The 18,412-nt window shown below is 34.7% G+C and overlaps 1 protein-coding gene across 1 annotated transcript; it reads left to right on the top strand.

Annotated features, from left to right (window-relative positions):
• The first annotated feature begins 1,662 nt into the window (after positions 1-1,662).
• LOC140058543 (histone-lysine N-methyltransferase SUV39H2-like) lies at positions 1,663-17,873 on the top strand. The gene is made up of 6 exons (XM_072104203.1): positions 1,663-1,702; positions 5,279-5,355; positions 6,836-7,510; positions 9,443-9,595; positions 10,844-10,973; positions 16,458-17,873. Exons 2-6 carry the CDS (start codon positions 5,284-5,286, stop codon positions 16,748-16,750), a joined length of 1,323 nt encoding a protein of 440 aa, XP_071960304.1. The 5' UTR covers positions 1,663-1,702; positions 5,279-5,283; the 3' UTR covers positions 16,751-17,873.
• The last annotated feature ends 539 nt before the right edge of the window (positions 17,874-18,412 follow it).

Genomic DNA, 18,412 nt, shown 5'->3' with positions numbered 1-18,412 from the left:
TGTGTCATTTCATTGTCACATAATAGTTATTCACATCAACCAAATAATTATTTACCTGAAAAAATGTAATTTAAAGCAAAAAATACTTAAATTGTCTGTCAGACAATGGTTTTTGGGTTGTAATTTAACGTAAGTTCTTTTCTTTTTTTTATACGTGAATAAATAATATTTTTTTGTTACATAAGTTGTATTTGAAGTAAAATACAACAATAATTCATACTTTGATATGTCATAATTGTGCAATTGAAATTGAAAATAAAAAATACTGAATCTGTAAAAGATGATGTGCTTATTAATATCCACTTTAGGCAAGGTATTTTTATACATTATAAGCAATAGATTAAGCAAATGAGCAGAAGAAAATGAAATAGGCCTATTACATCAAGAACAGGGAGGGTTTAGAAAAGATTGTCGTACGATTGATAACATATTTATTTTAGACACAATTTTTAACAAATATCTCTCCAAAAAAACGAGGAACTGTGTACATGGCGTTTATAGATTTAAGGCGCGCTTTCGATTCTATTAGACACGATTTTCTTATAAGTAAACTTAGAAAATCTGGTATAAAAGGTAAAATAATCAAAGTTATAAAAACAATGTATAGTAAACTAAAAGGGCATGTAAAGGTTGGCAACAAAATTGGAGAATACTTTAAATGTGAAGTAGGAATACAATTAACAAGAGTCACCTTTATCTTTATTATTTAATATTTTTATTCTACAGACTCGACAGCTCACTGTCGGTCGGTTGGTCGGTCGGTAAACACTAACTTGTATATGACCTTATCTTGATATCAGTTTGATCTAGCTAAGTCAATTTTTTACAGTATATTCCTTATGGCCAGGAATCGATGTGGTTATAATGTTTTCACGGTGCTCAATAAAAAAATTACGCGGTCCATGCACGATTTAACGAAATCACGTTTGTAATCATCTTCACAACCATGAATCACAATTAAATAAAATTTGGTACTCATAAATTTCAGGGCATAAATCATCATATATGGCAATACAATTACGTGCGTAGCGCATGTAACGCATGCGTACGCGCGCTTAAAATTTTCAAAATTTACAAATTACAGTAGGCCTATTATAATATCGGTCTAGATTGACAGTCAAATGGGACTCATTGTAAATACCAGAAATATTGTTTTGATTATTTGACAGTGAATTATTATAATACTGGCCTATGCTGACAGCAGCAAGAACAAAGTAATTATTTATTGAACAAGATTTTACAGATTACTGTCTACATGCATCTATAATACTGTATTATCATCAGCAAATGTTTAACTAGACTCTCTTCTCCCAGACGTGCTTTGGGGTTGTAATTTTAGCATGAACCGTCCAAGTTTACAAATTATCAAAAACGTCGGCCTCTAGAACTATAACTGCTGCTTGCTTTAGCTTCTGAATCAGTAGTCCTCTTGGGTCGTAGCTGGCTAAAGCAGCAGCGTGAAATATATATATGTATATATATATTGTCAATGCGTTCTAAAAATAAACCTAATAATATCAAAGATAGTGTGTAGTTAGTAGACTATCTTTGATATTATAATATGGAGAGAGAGAGAGAGTGTGCGTTGGTGGTAAAATAATCCGGTTTGTTTTGACCAATGAGAAACCAGAATAAGTAGAAGAACATTCAAAACAAAAAATGGCGACTAGCGGGAAGGGATTGAATGGCGGTACTGCCGCTGGTACGTAGTAGGAGATGTAGGACCTAGGAGTAGACATTTAAATTGTTTGTGTTTATTTTGTGAATAATTTAAGTGTAATGTATACAAATATAAATTGTACACGTTTGAACAACTAACCTGTGTTAGGCAAATGTCTAGGCTGCGGCCGACACGTGATTCTTAAACACTGTACGATGATGCCACGGACCGGCCTCCCTTGATCCCTCCCTATATGCTGGTATGGTACTTGGGCTACGCTGGGCACAAGCTGATAATGGATATTTGACTTACTGAATTGCTCATTCAATCGGGCCTGTGCTACACCAATATTTAATACGGCTATTTAATAAGCCTAGCCTAGGCCAGACATTTTAACCCCTGAATGTTCAAAATTTAGACTTTATTATTATTATTATTAATTAATATATTATTAGGGCATATAGCCTGGCTGGGCCTAGTATTATTATTAAGTATTTGAGGGCGCTGCTGCAGTTTCGCACCACACTGTTAAATCTTCGATTTCTCACCTAATTTTTTTCTCATACTCAGATCATACAATTTTGGGCCATTATGTAACATGTTCCCATGATTTAGCCACCATTAAATTACATTTATCACAATAAAAAATGCCTTTCAAAACAGCTCCTTTTCCGCGAATACTTCGATCGAACTGTGGCCTTTTTAGAATCAGAAATTTGCCAGAAATCAATGTATGTTTTATTATATGTTTTTATTTTTAAACTGCAGTGTGGTTTTATAAAGAACCTGCTGTACATATCAAAACGGTGACGATATGAGTCCGTATAACATTTTATTTTTTAAAAAACAATTCACGGTTTTAAAAATCATAAACCATATTTTAATTTCAATATGTAAAACACATATCTAAAATCGTCATCATGATAGCAAATATTGTTATCTCGCTGTATTAAAAAATAGAAAATAATTTGTTTTTGTTTAGTGAATGTATTGATTAGTAACCGAGAAAATTTTCTTAGATAGGCCCTATTTATTAATATGAATAATAATATTAGTAATGATATATTATTTTAACCTCTATTACGCCAGATGAAAACATTTCTATTTAAAAAGTAAATACATGTTTAAATTGGATTTTATAACCCTACCTTCTATAGTTTCTAATATTTTTGGAAATAACACTCCCGTGTAGCATGCTAGCAGTTAAAGCAAACGATAAATGCCATGCTTCCGTTTGCTAAGGTACGGTAAAATTGCATTACGTCATAATCAGCCAATGGGTACGTGTGTGACGTCATCGTATAAGGACTTAGGATTTTTTTTTCATATCGCGTCTGTAGAGAAGGACTATCGGAGGCGCCAGGCTGCATGGTTGTGTGCGCTGATACTGTGACTTGGCCCCGGGGCTAGACCTAGCAATGTTGAATCCAGAAGTTTAATAACGGGCAACAACGTCGATGCTGTACTAGTAATAGAGCAAGTTCATGTGGTTGGTGGACGTTACATAAAGCATTAAAAACATGCACTCAATCTCAAATATTATTTTATTATACAACATACAGTAGTATTATTATAATCCGATATGTTGATACTGATAGCCAAATTAGAAGTAAAGGAATTACAGTATAATTCAATGTTGGAAATTGTGTTGCATCTAGTTAATTCGTCCATATTTCAATTTTTTTCAATTTATTCAACATTTATTTTAAAGTCAGCAATTACATCATAATTGCAATACAACAAGGATCCTGCATTAAAAACCTGTAGCTTAGTTTTTTTGTAGGACCCGATACATAAGAACAATATAAGTAAATAGAACTTATATTTCCCATAAACAATGGTGTTGTTAATCAGCATTATAGTGATAAAAAGTATTTTTTGACCTGTTTATTTATACATTTATTTTGTTTCTTTAAAATAACCGTTTTATTACCACCATTACAAGTGAATTCTTTCCACAATTGTGGTCCATATGTGTATAAACTGTTGACTGCAAGTTAGTCTTGTGAAGGGAATTTCGAATTCAGTTTCTGTTCTGAGGTTATGAGTAGGCCTAATACTGTCACAGTAATTGAAAATATGATGGGGTAATTCATTAAATGTTACGTTTGCCATAAATCCTATGACGTTTACTTTGTAAAAATCCTATGACGTTTACTTTGTAAATATCATAAACGTTTAATTCTAGGTAATTACACCTAGAAATGTCACATTTTCTTTTCTCTGTAATAACACATTATTCATTTTCTGCAGTTTTCCTCTTAGGATCATCAGAAACCTGGGAATTAATTGCATTTATATTGTGTGCCCATAGGTAATTGAAGATACTATACAAGGTTTATTTATTTCAGATTACACAAAATATTTGGAAAAGCCTGACAATTCAGGGTTGAGCAGGAGACCCGGACACAACATAAAAAAGCAGGAGAATCCCTGGTCCACCAAGATTTTTCTGCTTTTCAAAATGTTTAATTGATCAATTCATTTTTTAAATGTCTATACTGAACTAAACTGACGTCAACTAGAATAGTAGTAGAAAGAAATGCAGTTTGATTTTTTTTTTTGCTTACAACACATGTTTTCACAATTTTATTACCTTTGTCTCATCTCAACCGAGGTGAGGCTGAGGTCCTGGAGAAGATTATACTTTATTGTTTTATTTTCAAAGTATACAACTATAGTGCAATTTCAGGGCCCTAGCAGCAGCTCTATTATTCATTGTCTTTCCCCCAACCATGGTTGGACTGAGGTCCTGAAGATTTGACGTTTTAAATTATTGTTGTTTCTTCATTAAATAGTACTTGTTTTTAATTAAAAATTCTTTTTATTTAATAATTTAAGAAATAATAATTTAGGCCTATTTATTATCGATTATTTTTATATAACAAGTAGTCATGTTGTGTGACATAAATATAGTCTGAAATAATTATACAGTAGCCTGTGACCTTAACTGTTCAGAACAAAAATATAATCCTATAGTAAGTACTGTATATAATCCAGTGTAGAGGTGTTGGTCTCTAAGGTTGTACTGTAGTGACCGACATAACCCAACCTTCCAGAAAACAAAATTTCCCAGCCATCAACAAACAATTCTTCATCTATTTTCCAAAAATATTTACCAAAGAGGAAGGATTGTTTTATATATTGTTTGAGGGTTTGCATGGCGAAATCAAATGTTGATATAAGGTTTGCAGTACACCACGTACATTAGTTCTGAAAAGAACTGTTGAGTTTCTTGACGTTTCGATCAATATGCTTTGATCATCCTCGGGAGTCAATCAAAGGATTGTTTTGATCATTATTCAATGATAAATTGATGGTATAAAATGCCCAGCCTATGTGTTAACAGCCAAAACGTTGTTCATTGAACAGGCCTTACATAATATTAACTGCATACATCTCATAGACTCTCTTCTCCCAGACATGCTTTGGGGTTTGTGTATGTTTTACAAATTCTCATTTTTTCAGCCTTCCTAAAAACTATAAGCTTTTGCGTGATACAGTTTCCTAATGCTTCTGTCCTCTTGAATATAACTGCCTAAAGGCAGGGCGCGAAAAATAATAAACCTCTCAATACACATCTATACAGCATTACAAAATTGGCTTTGTTAATTTCAGGTACCATGCCGGCTGAATCTGAAGATGACGATAGTTATGAAGTAGAAGATATTGTGGATTGTTGCAAAGATTCTGATGTAAGTACTTGTAATTACACCATGAAACGACATTTCTACAAAGTGACACCACAGGGTGCCACCACAAAGTGACACACATAGCGCCACAACCAATAATCAAGTGACACCACTGAAGTGGCAACACTGAAATGACACCACTAAAGTGACACCACTAAAGTGACAACAGTGGAATGACACCACTGGAGTGTCAACACAAAGTGACACCACTGAATTGGCACCACAAAATGATACCACAAAGTGACACCACTGATGTGTCACCACATAGTGACACCACTGAAGTCGCACCACTGAGTGACACTAACCTAAATAAAATATGCTGTGCAGAGGTTTCTATTTGTTAAGAAAGCCCAGGTTTAATTAGTAGTAATACACCAGAAATGACCAAAACCATGTCAACATTTATCTTCCTTTTAAAAATCTGCTGTGAAATAGATTTTGTAATCTAATACATGTGTAGCCATATACATATAATATATCCAAAGGCAAATTACCGTACTGACGCGGGTATAAGCCCATACTCGGGTATAAGCCCACCCCCGACTTTTGACTAATTTTCATGAAAAATGAGGCACTCGGGTATAAGCCCACCCATTAATTCGAAGATCTACAGTGCGTGTCGTAATACATTATTTTGTATTTGGCGACGTCCATACACCGAATACACCTACCTTAGATCATAACCAAGCTAGGCTAATATACGCTAGGCCATATGAGGCCTAGCGGTCCTGTTTTGTTTACACTCCATCGCCGTCGAAGATCGCTTCACACACGACGCTACAAGTCGCCAAAACGGGAAAACCACTATTTGGTATCGGCTGCCATAAACAAGCTTATTAAATTTCTTTGGTACATTTCTATTTAACGAACATTGTATACTTGCTTTTCTGCTTGATAAATTCTTGTTAAATTGATGTTTAAAATAAGATATTCTACGATAAATTACACGAACTTTAAACTTAATTTTCCGACACTCTACACCTCGTGTGTGAGAGGCAACGTCGTACACGTGAGGGCGCTCGCTCGCATGGTGGAATACAGTGTAATGTGCTGTTTTTGACGATCTGCATTTTTGGATCCTCGGGTATAAGCCCACCCCCCAAACTTGACGTGATTTCATGTTCGAGGGGGGTGGGCTTATACCCGCGTCAGTACGGTACTGAAAAAATGACAATGCTGGATCTCAAAGGAGATACAAAATAAAAGCGAAAAGCTAAATCAAAACGAGAAGTAAAACAGCCATAAAAGTTAGCAGAGCTTTCGGGCAACACTAGCCCTTCATCAGTGCAAGTGAAGGAATAAATATATACTAAACAAGACAAGTAATTTATAGATGTGCAAGTAAAGAAATCTTCTATTTTTTGTTTACTTTATGTCAAATAAAAAATCAATTTATAAGCTTGCAAGTTGTAAATAGACATTTCATTATAGATGTAATTTCTATTCTTAATTTTGCAAGATTGCATTCTGTTTTGTTCTTTAGGGAGCTGAATGGTACATGGTAAAATGGGTCGGGTACAGTTCATCAGAAAACACGTGGGAACCTAGACAGAATCTTAACTGTCCGGCAATAATAAAACGCTACCAAAGCAGACGTTCCAAAAAAAGAAGACGACAAGAAATAAATCAAACACTATCAAAGAAGATGAAAGTTGAAGGCCCAATCGTTCCAATAGACCTTACTTGCCAAGCAAAGAGGGTGAAAAGGCATTTATTGAAATGGCAAAATGATTTAAATGAGATAATCGGCAACGTTGCGCCAATTACCGTGGAAAATAAAGTGGACTTGGAAGGCCCTCCAAAAAACTTCACATACATTACAGATTATAAAGCCGGGCCAGGTGTGTTTATACCAAACGACCCAATAGTTGGTTGCGAATGTGATAATTGCTATTCAGCCGATGACGGTTGTTGTACACATAACAGCGGTACTGCTATGGCTTATACGTTAAAAGGCAAAATCAAGGTACAACCAGGCACACCCGTTTACGAGTGTAATAAGCTGTGTAAATGTGGTATGAGGTGTAAAAACAGAGTAGTCCAGAAGGGGCGCAAAGTTCCACTCTCAATTTTCAAAACTGATAATGGCCGTGGATGGGGTGTTAAATGTTTAAAAGACATCAAGAAAAATTGTTTTGTTATGGAATATGTTGGTGAGGTAAGCATAAAGTAGTGAAATGAAAAGAGATGACAACTTGGTAACAAGTATTCTTCACCCAAATTTTAAACTACTGTATATGCCATTATTTTGGTTCTTTTAATTTTTCGCAATTGGGAACCTTACCACAAAATGTTCAACTCCCGAAAATGTTGACAATATGTAGAAAAGAGACTTCAATGTATGTTTCGCTTGGGCTAGAAAAATTATATGCGAAAATAATGGCATTATACCTTGCTAAATTGTTACGGTCCATATCTGACCACACTTTATTTGCTTTATTAAAAACTCACTATTGATTATAATTTCTAACTCAGCAGTAAACATTAACCAAGTCTATGACTGACTTTACTTATTATTCCAATTTTCTCCCATGTAACTTCCTGAGTAAATGCAAAACAAGTTTTTAGCATAGCGCAACAAGCAATTTTTTACTTCTTTGCATGTACTGTAAATAACATGCGTTTCATTTTCAACCTCCTCATTAAAATATTTATAATAATTGCAGTTGGACAAATTCCATAACTTTAGCTTACACTTAGGTCGTGTTTATACAACACCCTAAATTTGAACACGGCTTTAATTTTTAGCGTGTTGTTCGGACCGAGGTCAACCCACCTTAACGTTTGCTGTTATACTAGAAATCACGATACCGTGTTATACCGGAAGTTTCATCAACACGCAGTGCATGCTAGGATAAAAGGTCAAATCGTTGATCGCGCTTGAATTGGCTGAGTTGTCAACAATCATCGTCGCCTCCTCGCGCTGTCCGATGTATTCGCGCGGTTTTTACCATTTTCATTATATTGTATTCGTTCACGTTTGCATTGTTGTTTAGTTTGTTCTCGGTTCATTTAAATTAATAAAAGTTATTTTAAGGGTTTCATTGTTTCATCTATACACTATGGAAGAAGATGCCATTTTTGCGATGTTATTTTTTTTATTCTGTTTGGAGTGGGAAACGATAGAGGCCTACTACCACTACGAGTTGGCCCCACTAGGCTAGGCGTAAGACGTGGTAGGAGGATGATTGCTGGCAGCGAAGCAGCAATAAATGGGCCCAATCTTGTTAGCAATGTCGCATGACATGATTGATATTACGACCTGTTTTAACGAGAGGTCAAAATATACCCTGAGGACACTTCCAACACGGTAACGGCGACCGGGAATCCACCAAATTTTAGGATTCAGCCAAGTAGCCTTTTTTGCAATTAAAATCTCATTACACGGAATCTCTTTGTTGTTTTACAACACACTTTTCGTAGGCGTGTAGAATATGCGTGTAATAGCGTGTTGTATAAACGCGCCCTTAGTTGGTAACATTTTATGTAGCAACTTAAAATTTTAAAAAGCCACCCTTTTTATATGTAACATACTATCTAGACATGGTCAGTTAATTCAATTCAGTTATATAAAAAATGGAAGAGGAAAAAAAACCCCAAGGAAGTATCTAACAATTGGAAAAAATTAAATTGAAAACTTGTATATTGGAAAGCCATTTAAGAATATATACTTATATATATAAATGTAAACATAACTGCACGTACACATACATCACAGACACATATACACATCAACAGTAAAGGAAGCAATTTCGTAAAGTTTTTAAAGTTAAAAAATATTACCAAATAGAGAATCTGTCTGTGGCTGCATGGTTTCCTGCACAGTTTCTAGTAGTTTTTGTATGTCTGAACTTGTGCAAGTTTAACTAAACAAATTCTTTCCCAATACTTAAAATATATCTAGTTTTTCTGGTTTCAAAATCTGGTATTCATAATGTGTATTTAATGGTTAAAATTAATTTGGGACCTTTTGTTCCTCAAGAAAAGTCTGATTTTGGGAGTGTTTCCAATTTCATAAAGTACGGTATTATTATTAGTATTAATGAGTAATATCTATCTAAAAATAATGTTAATCTTGACCTTTTTGTAGGTAATAGGCAACGAGGAAGCAGAACGTAGAGGCCAGGAATATGATTGTAATGGACGAACATACTTGTTTGATTTAGACTATAATGAAAGCGACTGTCCTTATGTGGTTGATGCAGGAAAATATGGAAACGTAGCTCATTTTGTCAATCATTCAGTAAGTTAAGCCCTGTCTACACTATTAAACTTCATGTGGAAAACAAATGTATATGCATATATGGACATGATGATGTCATATTACTACCATATTTGAACACGTACATCATAATTTTTGATCAAACTAGTTTGATATTGCAGACAGAGACCATGTCAAAATGTTTGGCTAACCAAATGAAATCTTAGGGTGAGATAGATAGTTTGTTTGCTCTGTTGTTTCCTAAAGCAACGCAAGGCAAAATAGAGTTACAAAAACAGAAATAAAATAGTTGCCAAAATTTGCTCATACTTCGTAATATAAAAAATACAGTACTGTATATTTTCCCCTAAAAACATTAAAAATGAAGAATAATAACAAAAAAAGACTTTGAATAGGCCATTTCGCAGTTTTATTCAGTTCCGTTGGAAGTAGAAAAAACTGTTTTTACTTATAAAAAACAAAATAAATGGTTAAATTCAACCCATTGTCTTCCAGTCAATTTAACTATTTTTTTGCTTTAAATTACATTTTTTTCTGGTAAATAATTTTTTTTTTCATCCAATTTTTAGTCAAAGTGTATAACTATTTTGTGACATTACATTTTTTTAGGGGGACAATATAGGTTAAAAATTTCCAAACTTTAATTGTGTTGTTCCGCAAAATTCAGTAGTACTCTTTTATTTTCCTTTTTCTCCTTTAGCCAATATCATTCATTCACATGCAATCCAATTCAAAATCGAAATTCAATTATTTCTTCCTTTTAACCCTATAGATCAGCTTACTGATTTTAAGAAACTTCAAAATATTCAATAAATTCTACCTGATGTCATCTGATGTTATAAAGCTAAATCTTAAAAAACCGAATTTATTATATTTCCACAAATAATTTTATGTTAAAAGCTATTACTGCATATCTATCACCTCGGTATGTTCCGTTACCTTGTTCCTCTGATAATTAATTCCAAGTTTCTGCATTAAGACTTGTGGTGTACGCACTTTTTCTTTCCTCTCTTTGGAGATAAACTTCTACTATCAAACACCCTTCAATTCTAAACGCAGAGGTCTGAAGCTCATGGTCCAGGGATCCTACAGTAAATGGCCCTCCAACGCTGGAGGTCTTGGGTGTTTTTAGCCTTTTTTCGACATATAATGCCTGTTTTTTCCTCTGGATTTAGCCAGTGCGCACATAGCCATTACGCCACAGTGCTTCTATCTATCCTTTAAATAGAAGCTATATAACATTTTAAATCAATTAAATTTGTTGTTTAGTGTGATCCAAACCTGGTGGTATATGGTGTATGGATCGATACACTTGATGTTCGATTCCCAAGAATAGCTTTATTTGCTTGTAGGGATATCTCAGCTGGAGAAGAGCTAACCTTTGATTATCAAATGACAGGTAAGTTTATTTTTTTATTTATTTTTTTTTTTATTTTTTTTTTAAAACCAGAAACAACAGCAGAAACAAATCCGCCACTTACAGCTTGGTTTAACAGATACAAAACAATTACAACAACTCAGAAACACTTAAATTACGACGAAACAGATAAAGATTGGAATTAAAAATGTCAATATGGGGATGGGCCTGGACTAAACTATTATAATATAAACTTAATCTACTGATGTAACCACTTTTGAGAACATTGACTCTACAAAAGGGAACACAAAGGATACTATTGTTTCTTAAATTACGGGCGGGAACACGAATACCGAAATAGGAGCAGGGCTCGAAATTTACTTTTTTTTCGACTAGCAAACTTTGCTAGTTGTAAACAAATTAACTAGCAAAATCAGCAGCATAACTAGCAATCACAATTTTTTTTCGGTAAAATAGTTAAATTCTACACAAATCTGAATTTATTTAGGTGTAGACCTAGACCTAGCTTTTAGGTGTAGGCCTAGCTGCTAGGCAAAGCTGTAGTAGTAGTAGTACCCTTTTTAGCCAAATTAAAAAAAGATCAAGACATGCTTTCATGCTAGCCAAATCAAGGGCGTTTCGGCCTATGGACGATTCGTCCCGAGACGTTTCGGCCCACTTTTTTTTAGGTCGAAACTTTTAAAATTTGAAGCGGAACAAAATTGACTAGGCCTATGTATAAAATATTATTGCCGATGACAAAACTGAGTTTTATATTGTTTATATATCCAGACGTAATTAAAACATTAAATTTAATTGCCACCGAGCGAAATTGGTAGGCCCTAACTACTAATCCGTCCCAAGCTACGCCCGCCTCACTCCGCCGTCTCTCGCGCTCCACTCGTCTCTATCCAGGAAATTCCCTATCGCACGAGAGGCATGATGTTGGAATAATAGTGGGCTGATCAATAGTTTGAAAACAGCTTACGGCATTTCTTAAGTGAATTTTTATTCAACGTATTCTTCTTTGATGAATCCTTTGCTCATTGCTATGTAAAATCAGTAATTAAAGTTGTGATGCGAAAGTGTGTGTAATTTAATTCCACAGGTAAACAATATAGGCGTAAGAAAATCCATCGCACAAACAACAGGACCTCGTGGTGTGCCGAGGAGACGTTCTTCTCCAAAATTGGAAGAGTCCATTAAGTGGGGGGTGTTTACTATTTGCGAATCTATTAAATACGCGCTTCGACCACTGGGTAGGCAAAATATTTATTTCGTTAAATCCCTAAATTGATAATCGCGTATTCTGTAATCAGGTGACTGAAGATGTAATCCTTAGCGACGTACTAAATGCACATGCTTTTGTGTTGGGGAAAAGCTTGCTGTTAATATAATGCACATCGTTAACAACTATGCTACCACATGATTCACGGTGCTATTAGCGTTTCCTTGACGTAAATTGGCGGCGTGTAAATGAAACAATTGTTTTCACCAAATTTGTTCCTATTAGCCGTTGTCGACATAGCGATTGGCGGCTAGCGTGGCTAAGCTAAAAAGTACCTATTTTTTCAAAAATTACACTAGCAAACATTTGCTAGTTATGAAATTTTCAACTAGCAATTATCAAGAATCTACTAGCAAAATGCTAGTTTGCTAGCGTGAATTTCGAGCCCTGCCTATAAAGTTGCAGTCAAAAATAGAATGAAGACATTTAAAAAGAAAAATAAGATCATTGTGACATCTACGTAATGAAGGGGGAGATATGGGATATATTTTTTTATCATCACAATTATAAAGATTGTTACATTTAAAAAGATTATTCTGATTGTGGTTGTGGCTGATGTAGCGCAAAAATCTAGAATAGAGTCGGTCAATACGTGAGGCTTGGGTTTTGGAGATTGAATTGTAAATAACAGAATAAAAGTCTAAATTAGGTTGGATTAAGGTGATATATAGATAAACTTTGGAAGAACGACCGAGATATTTTCCATTGCGCCACATCAGCCCAAGCAGCTTATTGCATTTATTTAGAAGATGATCGACATGAAAAGAAAAAGTAAGGGAACTATCTAAAATAATACCGAGATCACGATGTTGATGCACCTTATTAATAGGTTTGTCGTCGACGGAATAGACATAAACAATTTTATTTTTATTTAAAGTAAAGGACAAAATATTGCACTTGGAAGAGTTTAACATCATGCCCCACAAAGTGGACCAGGAACTAAATTTAGTAAGGTCTCCCTGAAGCATTTCAGCATCTTCATAACTGTTGATAGTTTTAATAATTTTTAGATCGTCAGCAAACATAAGACAATCTGAATAGCGAAACAGCGATGGAATATCGTTCACATACAAATTAAAAAGGAGGGGACCGAGGATTGACCCCTGAGGAACACCGGAATGAACTGGAAGCCACTCAGATGCCTCGCCATCGATAACTACACGTTGACGTCTACCATCCAAATAGCTTCTGAACCAGGACAAAAGATGAGGATTAAAACCAAGTCGTTGAAGTTTAAAAATAAGAAGATTGTGTGGCACCAAATCAAAAGCTTTTGAGAAGTCAGTATATATAACATCACATTGTGCTCTGCCCTTGATGGCATCATACACAGTTGTCAGAAGACAAGCAAGATTTGTTTCACATGACCTGTTGGGAACGAAACCATGCTGATAGAGAGAGATGGTAGGATGAACATGGGACCAAATGTGATTATACATGACTCGTTCGAAAAGTTTTGAGATGGTAGGCAAAATTGAAATCGGTCTGTAATTGGTGACGGATTTCTTGGAACCAGATTTGTAGATAGGAACAACATTAGATTGCTTCCAGAAAGATGGGAATTTACCAAAAGTCAGAGATTTGTTAAAAATAGAACAGATAGGAATAGAGAGAGGTTTCGCACAAACTTTTAAAACATGGTTACTCAGCTCATCACAGCCAGAAGCTTTATGTGGTTTGATAGACGTAAGCAATTTGTAAACAGAATCCGGCTGAATATCAGGTATACTTAAATAATCAAGGGATGATTCAGGGAGAGCATAATGTTGGTCAGTGATACTAGATTTTTGAAAAACAGAATGAAAAAATGAATTAAACAAAATAGCTTTATCTTTCGCACTCTCCGCGACCTTGTCCCCGTAGTTCAAAACAGACGGATAAGACGACGTTTTTGTTTTCGTCTTGATCCATGTCCAAAAGCGCTTGGGATTAGATTTTATGCTATCAGAGAGGGAACGGATATATTGTGAGTAATTCTTTTTGGCAAGCTTTTTGAACGTTTTTCTGGCCGTAATGAAATCATTTTTAAAGTGTATTAGTTTATGTTTTTTCCACATTCTGAAAAGGTGTTCTTTACGTTTCAAGATAGCTCTAATTTCATGGTCAAACCATGGCGGCATTTGGCGTCTGAATGTTTTGATGGGGACAAGATCGCGGAGGGCGGCGTCAATTAAATCGTAAAAAACAGTAACACAATCATCAACATTGTCTTCGGTGTTAATGATATCAAAAGGAACTTTGTCGAAATGATCAATAAGGTCGCTGTCATTAATTGCTTTAAAATTATAAGATTTTCTATATAATCTATTATGACTAATATTGGTAACATAAAAATTTAAAGACAATATAAGAGTGCGATGGTCAGAAGAAAAAATATCTTGACCAACAACAATGTCAGAAATAAGTTCCTTAGAATTGCATAAAATTAAATCAAGAATATTATTGTTACATGCAGCCGTAACATTACATTGGATCAAATTAAGACCGTTCAACAAGCTGTTAATGAATAGTTCACCAATTGAATTTGTGGATGCTGATCCCGTACCATCAGTTGTCCACTTAATGTTGGGAAGGTTAAGATCTCCTACCAAGATGAGTTGATGCCGGGGGTAAGTAGACATTGCATCTTCAACCAATTGGGCGATTTTTAAAATACTCTCACGATTGCTGTTTGGTGCTCTATAGACGACTCCGATAAGTACAACCTTACTTTTACTCATTTTGATTTCAGTCCATAGTAATTCCACATCTTTATGTTCAAGATGGACCAATCGTCTCGATTTAAACTTGTTGGAGGTAAGCAACATAATTCCGCCTCGCCTTCTACCATCGTTTCTGTCTTTCCTATGTATGGTGAAACCAGGACAGTATAATTCTGAGTCGGAAACAAATGAATTGAGCCATGTTTCAGAGAAACAAACGAAGTCAAATGAATTATTTAAAAGACGACCTTGCAATTCAGAGTTGTATACATCTAATTTATTTTTTATGCTTCTAATGTTCTGATAGTAGAGCTTAGGAGTGTTGTTGTTATTGTTTTGATTTTGATGACTGGACGTGGTAGAGCATGTGGAATTCAAAACATGTTGGCCGATCGTTGGTCCGGGATTGACTTCGATGTCGCCACACTTGATAATCGTAGGTTGAAAAGTTGAGACACAAGATCTAGCTGAAAAGTATGGAACTCTGGCACCACTGTATTTGAGATGAGTAGTACCATTGTTCCTACAGCGTCTACAATCGAGTAGGCCGGCAATTTCAGGCTGAATGCCCAGCCATTGTTCATAACAAAGGTGGACATCGGTATTGATTGTTGTGTGCAGGTGTGTACAGCAATGCACAGTGAGGCCTAGCAAGTTGTGAATGATTAGAGGTAAATAATCGTCAAACTGCATAAACTTACGTCCGTTGATACATTGAACAGTGTTTATATTTGCTTCAGGATGATATGTGCTGGTTTTTAAGATGAAATTATATCTTAGATGGCATATAATAAAACACAGATAGAGAACGTAATGAGAACGACGTGTACTGGCCATTATTATACGACGTTTGTGAAAGATTAACAGTTTAATAAATAACAAAGGGGAGCTAAGTCAATACTTCAACAACATTTCGTACATTATATTATACTTGTGAATCCATTATATTTCACTTTATTCAAATCCACAAAATGAATATGTCTAATCGTTGTCTCAAACATCCACAACGTACAATTTAAAATATTGGTAATACAACATGCGGAGAACCCTTTTTCCATTTAAATAAAGGCCTACAAGAGTGATCCTCCTGTTATGGTTAATGTGAACTTATATTATATTATCAAAAGTAAAATCAGAGATCGCAGGCTTGTGGTATGTTGGCAACAAGGAGAGGCATGTCAAGATAAATCAGAAGCAAGAATCAAATGCTTTTTTTAACCATCAACTAATCATGCAAAGACATCTATTTGAATCTTTTACGATCTTTTCAGAATTTAGCTAAATAGCATTTCTTGTTAAGGAGATTTCATATTGAGACGGTAAACAAAGGGACTATATTTAACAGTATGACGATTATTTTGGGATACAATCAATGGTATTCAGCCCCCTCCTGGACATAGTCCGCAGAACCTGTACACGCGGGTTTGGTGGGCACCACTGAGAAGTTACCCAATAATATACTGTAATCATACAAAAGAAAAAAATATTTAAACATATTAATTATTTTGTCCTTTACCTTTACTTTACCTTGTGTAGGGGCAACAGGTATGCCACAAGCTACAAGTAAAGGGGACTCACCTGAAAAGAATAGCAACACACCTGAAAAGAATAGGAGCACACCTGAAAAGAATAGGAGCACACCTGAAAAGAATAGGAGCACACCTGAAAAGAATAGCAACACACCTGACAAGAATAGCAACACACCTGACAAGAATTGGAACACACCTGACAAGAATAGGAACACATTATCTAGCGAAAATTCAATTGCCAAGCTGGAGCCTATTCCATGCCGTTGCGGTGCTGACAATTGTCATGGATTCTTGTACTAAACTGTACAATTGAGAACGGAATACTAAGCCTTTGTCAACTGGTTGTTACAGTTGATTGTTGGTGGGTGGGTGCTGTCGGGGAGTATTCATGGTGGTGCAGTGCTTGTCTTGGGGTAATTGTAGTTTTCCTAGAATTTCGTATAAATGCAGTGGTTTTACAATTATAATAATGTTTACAATTTAAGATTGAAACAACTATTTTAATATAATAATGTGTAAGGGACCATTTCAACATTAATTTACTGCAGTACCTACATTTTGTTTATTCTTCTTTAACCTGTTTATTAATATTTAGCAAGTATTTGTCGTAAAACATTGTAAACTTCTACGACAAACAAGCTAAAATTATTGCAGTTGAAAAATGTAGTAACTACAGTAGAATGCATTACTGGATATGATTATCTAAATCAGGAAACATCTTTTTTTTAAATTCTAAATCTTGATTAATAAAAGTTTTAAGTTTCTGTAGTATGATTTGGGAGTTATTTGGGAGTTGTAGTTATTAATATTTTATTTCACATAGTTTTACATTATTCATTTTAGGACAGCAGTTTAAAAACAAATGTTAAATCAACCAAATACAGTGCTGAATTAAACGGTGCATGCTTACACATGCACAGGTAACTGTTTGTACAGTATTAAATACTGTTTATTTATGTCTGTTTTATTATTCACATTAGGATAACTACCCCATTGCACCATGACCCCACCCACTTTGGACTGGGTTTAGTTTCATATTGTGTACTGTACTCTAGTTGAGGACCATCAAATAATAATTTCTGTATTCTCCGTTGCATGTGTATTTGAAGTGTATATATTATATTTTTGGCAGCTGATGTAATACACCGTTTTAGCACATCTGAAGTTTTTTAAATTATGCGACAAAATGTTTGTTAGAATTTTGTTAAATTAGTTTTATAGCACAACAATGTCATTGTCAGACATACTATTTTATGACGCTGCCCTCTATGTCAGCATTGTGACATATGACAAGCTTTTAAAAATTTAGCATACAAATTAAGGAAATTTATTGGTTTATAAAGTACTTCAAGAACTTCATGACCATATTTATATATATTTTTAAGGTTCTGACTTTAATTTGTAATAAGATGCAGTACAATAAAGTGTAGAAAATTGAATGAATGGATAATTGTACTGTAAATATTTTGTGTACATCAAACTATCTTTTTTTTTTCAACTTTAGGCCGTGTTTCCACAGCCAAATATTAACCAATAAATCACGAATAAAAAGTAACCGATAAACTGCCTGTGGAAACATTCCGATTCCACTCAAGAAAAATTAACCAATACTGTATTTATCTCATTCAAATCAGATAAATATCAAATAAATGCAATAATTTATAAGCTTTGACCTGGAGGACAAATTGTTGCGCTATGATTGGACATCTAGTTGTTTTGGTAATAACTGATCATGCGCACTTTATTGGCTGGCTGCGGAAACATGGCCATATTTATAGAGGGTAACCCTTTCAGCTGGACAATACGAGTTGACATTCATGGGCCCTCTTAAATTAAAAATACATAAAGATAAATTACTTTAAGATTATTTACAAAAATAGGCTATAGATAGCGATCAAGTTGAAATGATAACGATAGCGAGTGCCTTTTGAAGTAAATCGTTACGATAGCGTCGACTGGCCA

Source organism: Antedon mediterranea, chromosome 9 (genome assembly GCF_964355755.1).
Source record: "Antedon mediterranea chromosome 9, ecAntMedi1.1, whole genome shotgun sequence".
NCBI lineage: Eukaryota > Metazoa > Echinodermata > Crinoidea > Comatulida > Antedonidae > Antedon > Antedon mediterranea.
This window is presented reverse-complemented; position numbering and strand designations above follow the sequence as displayed.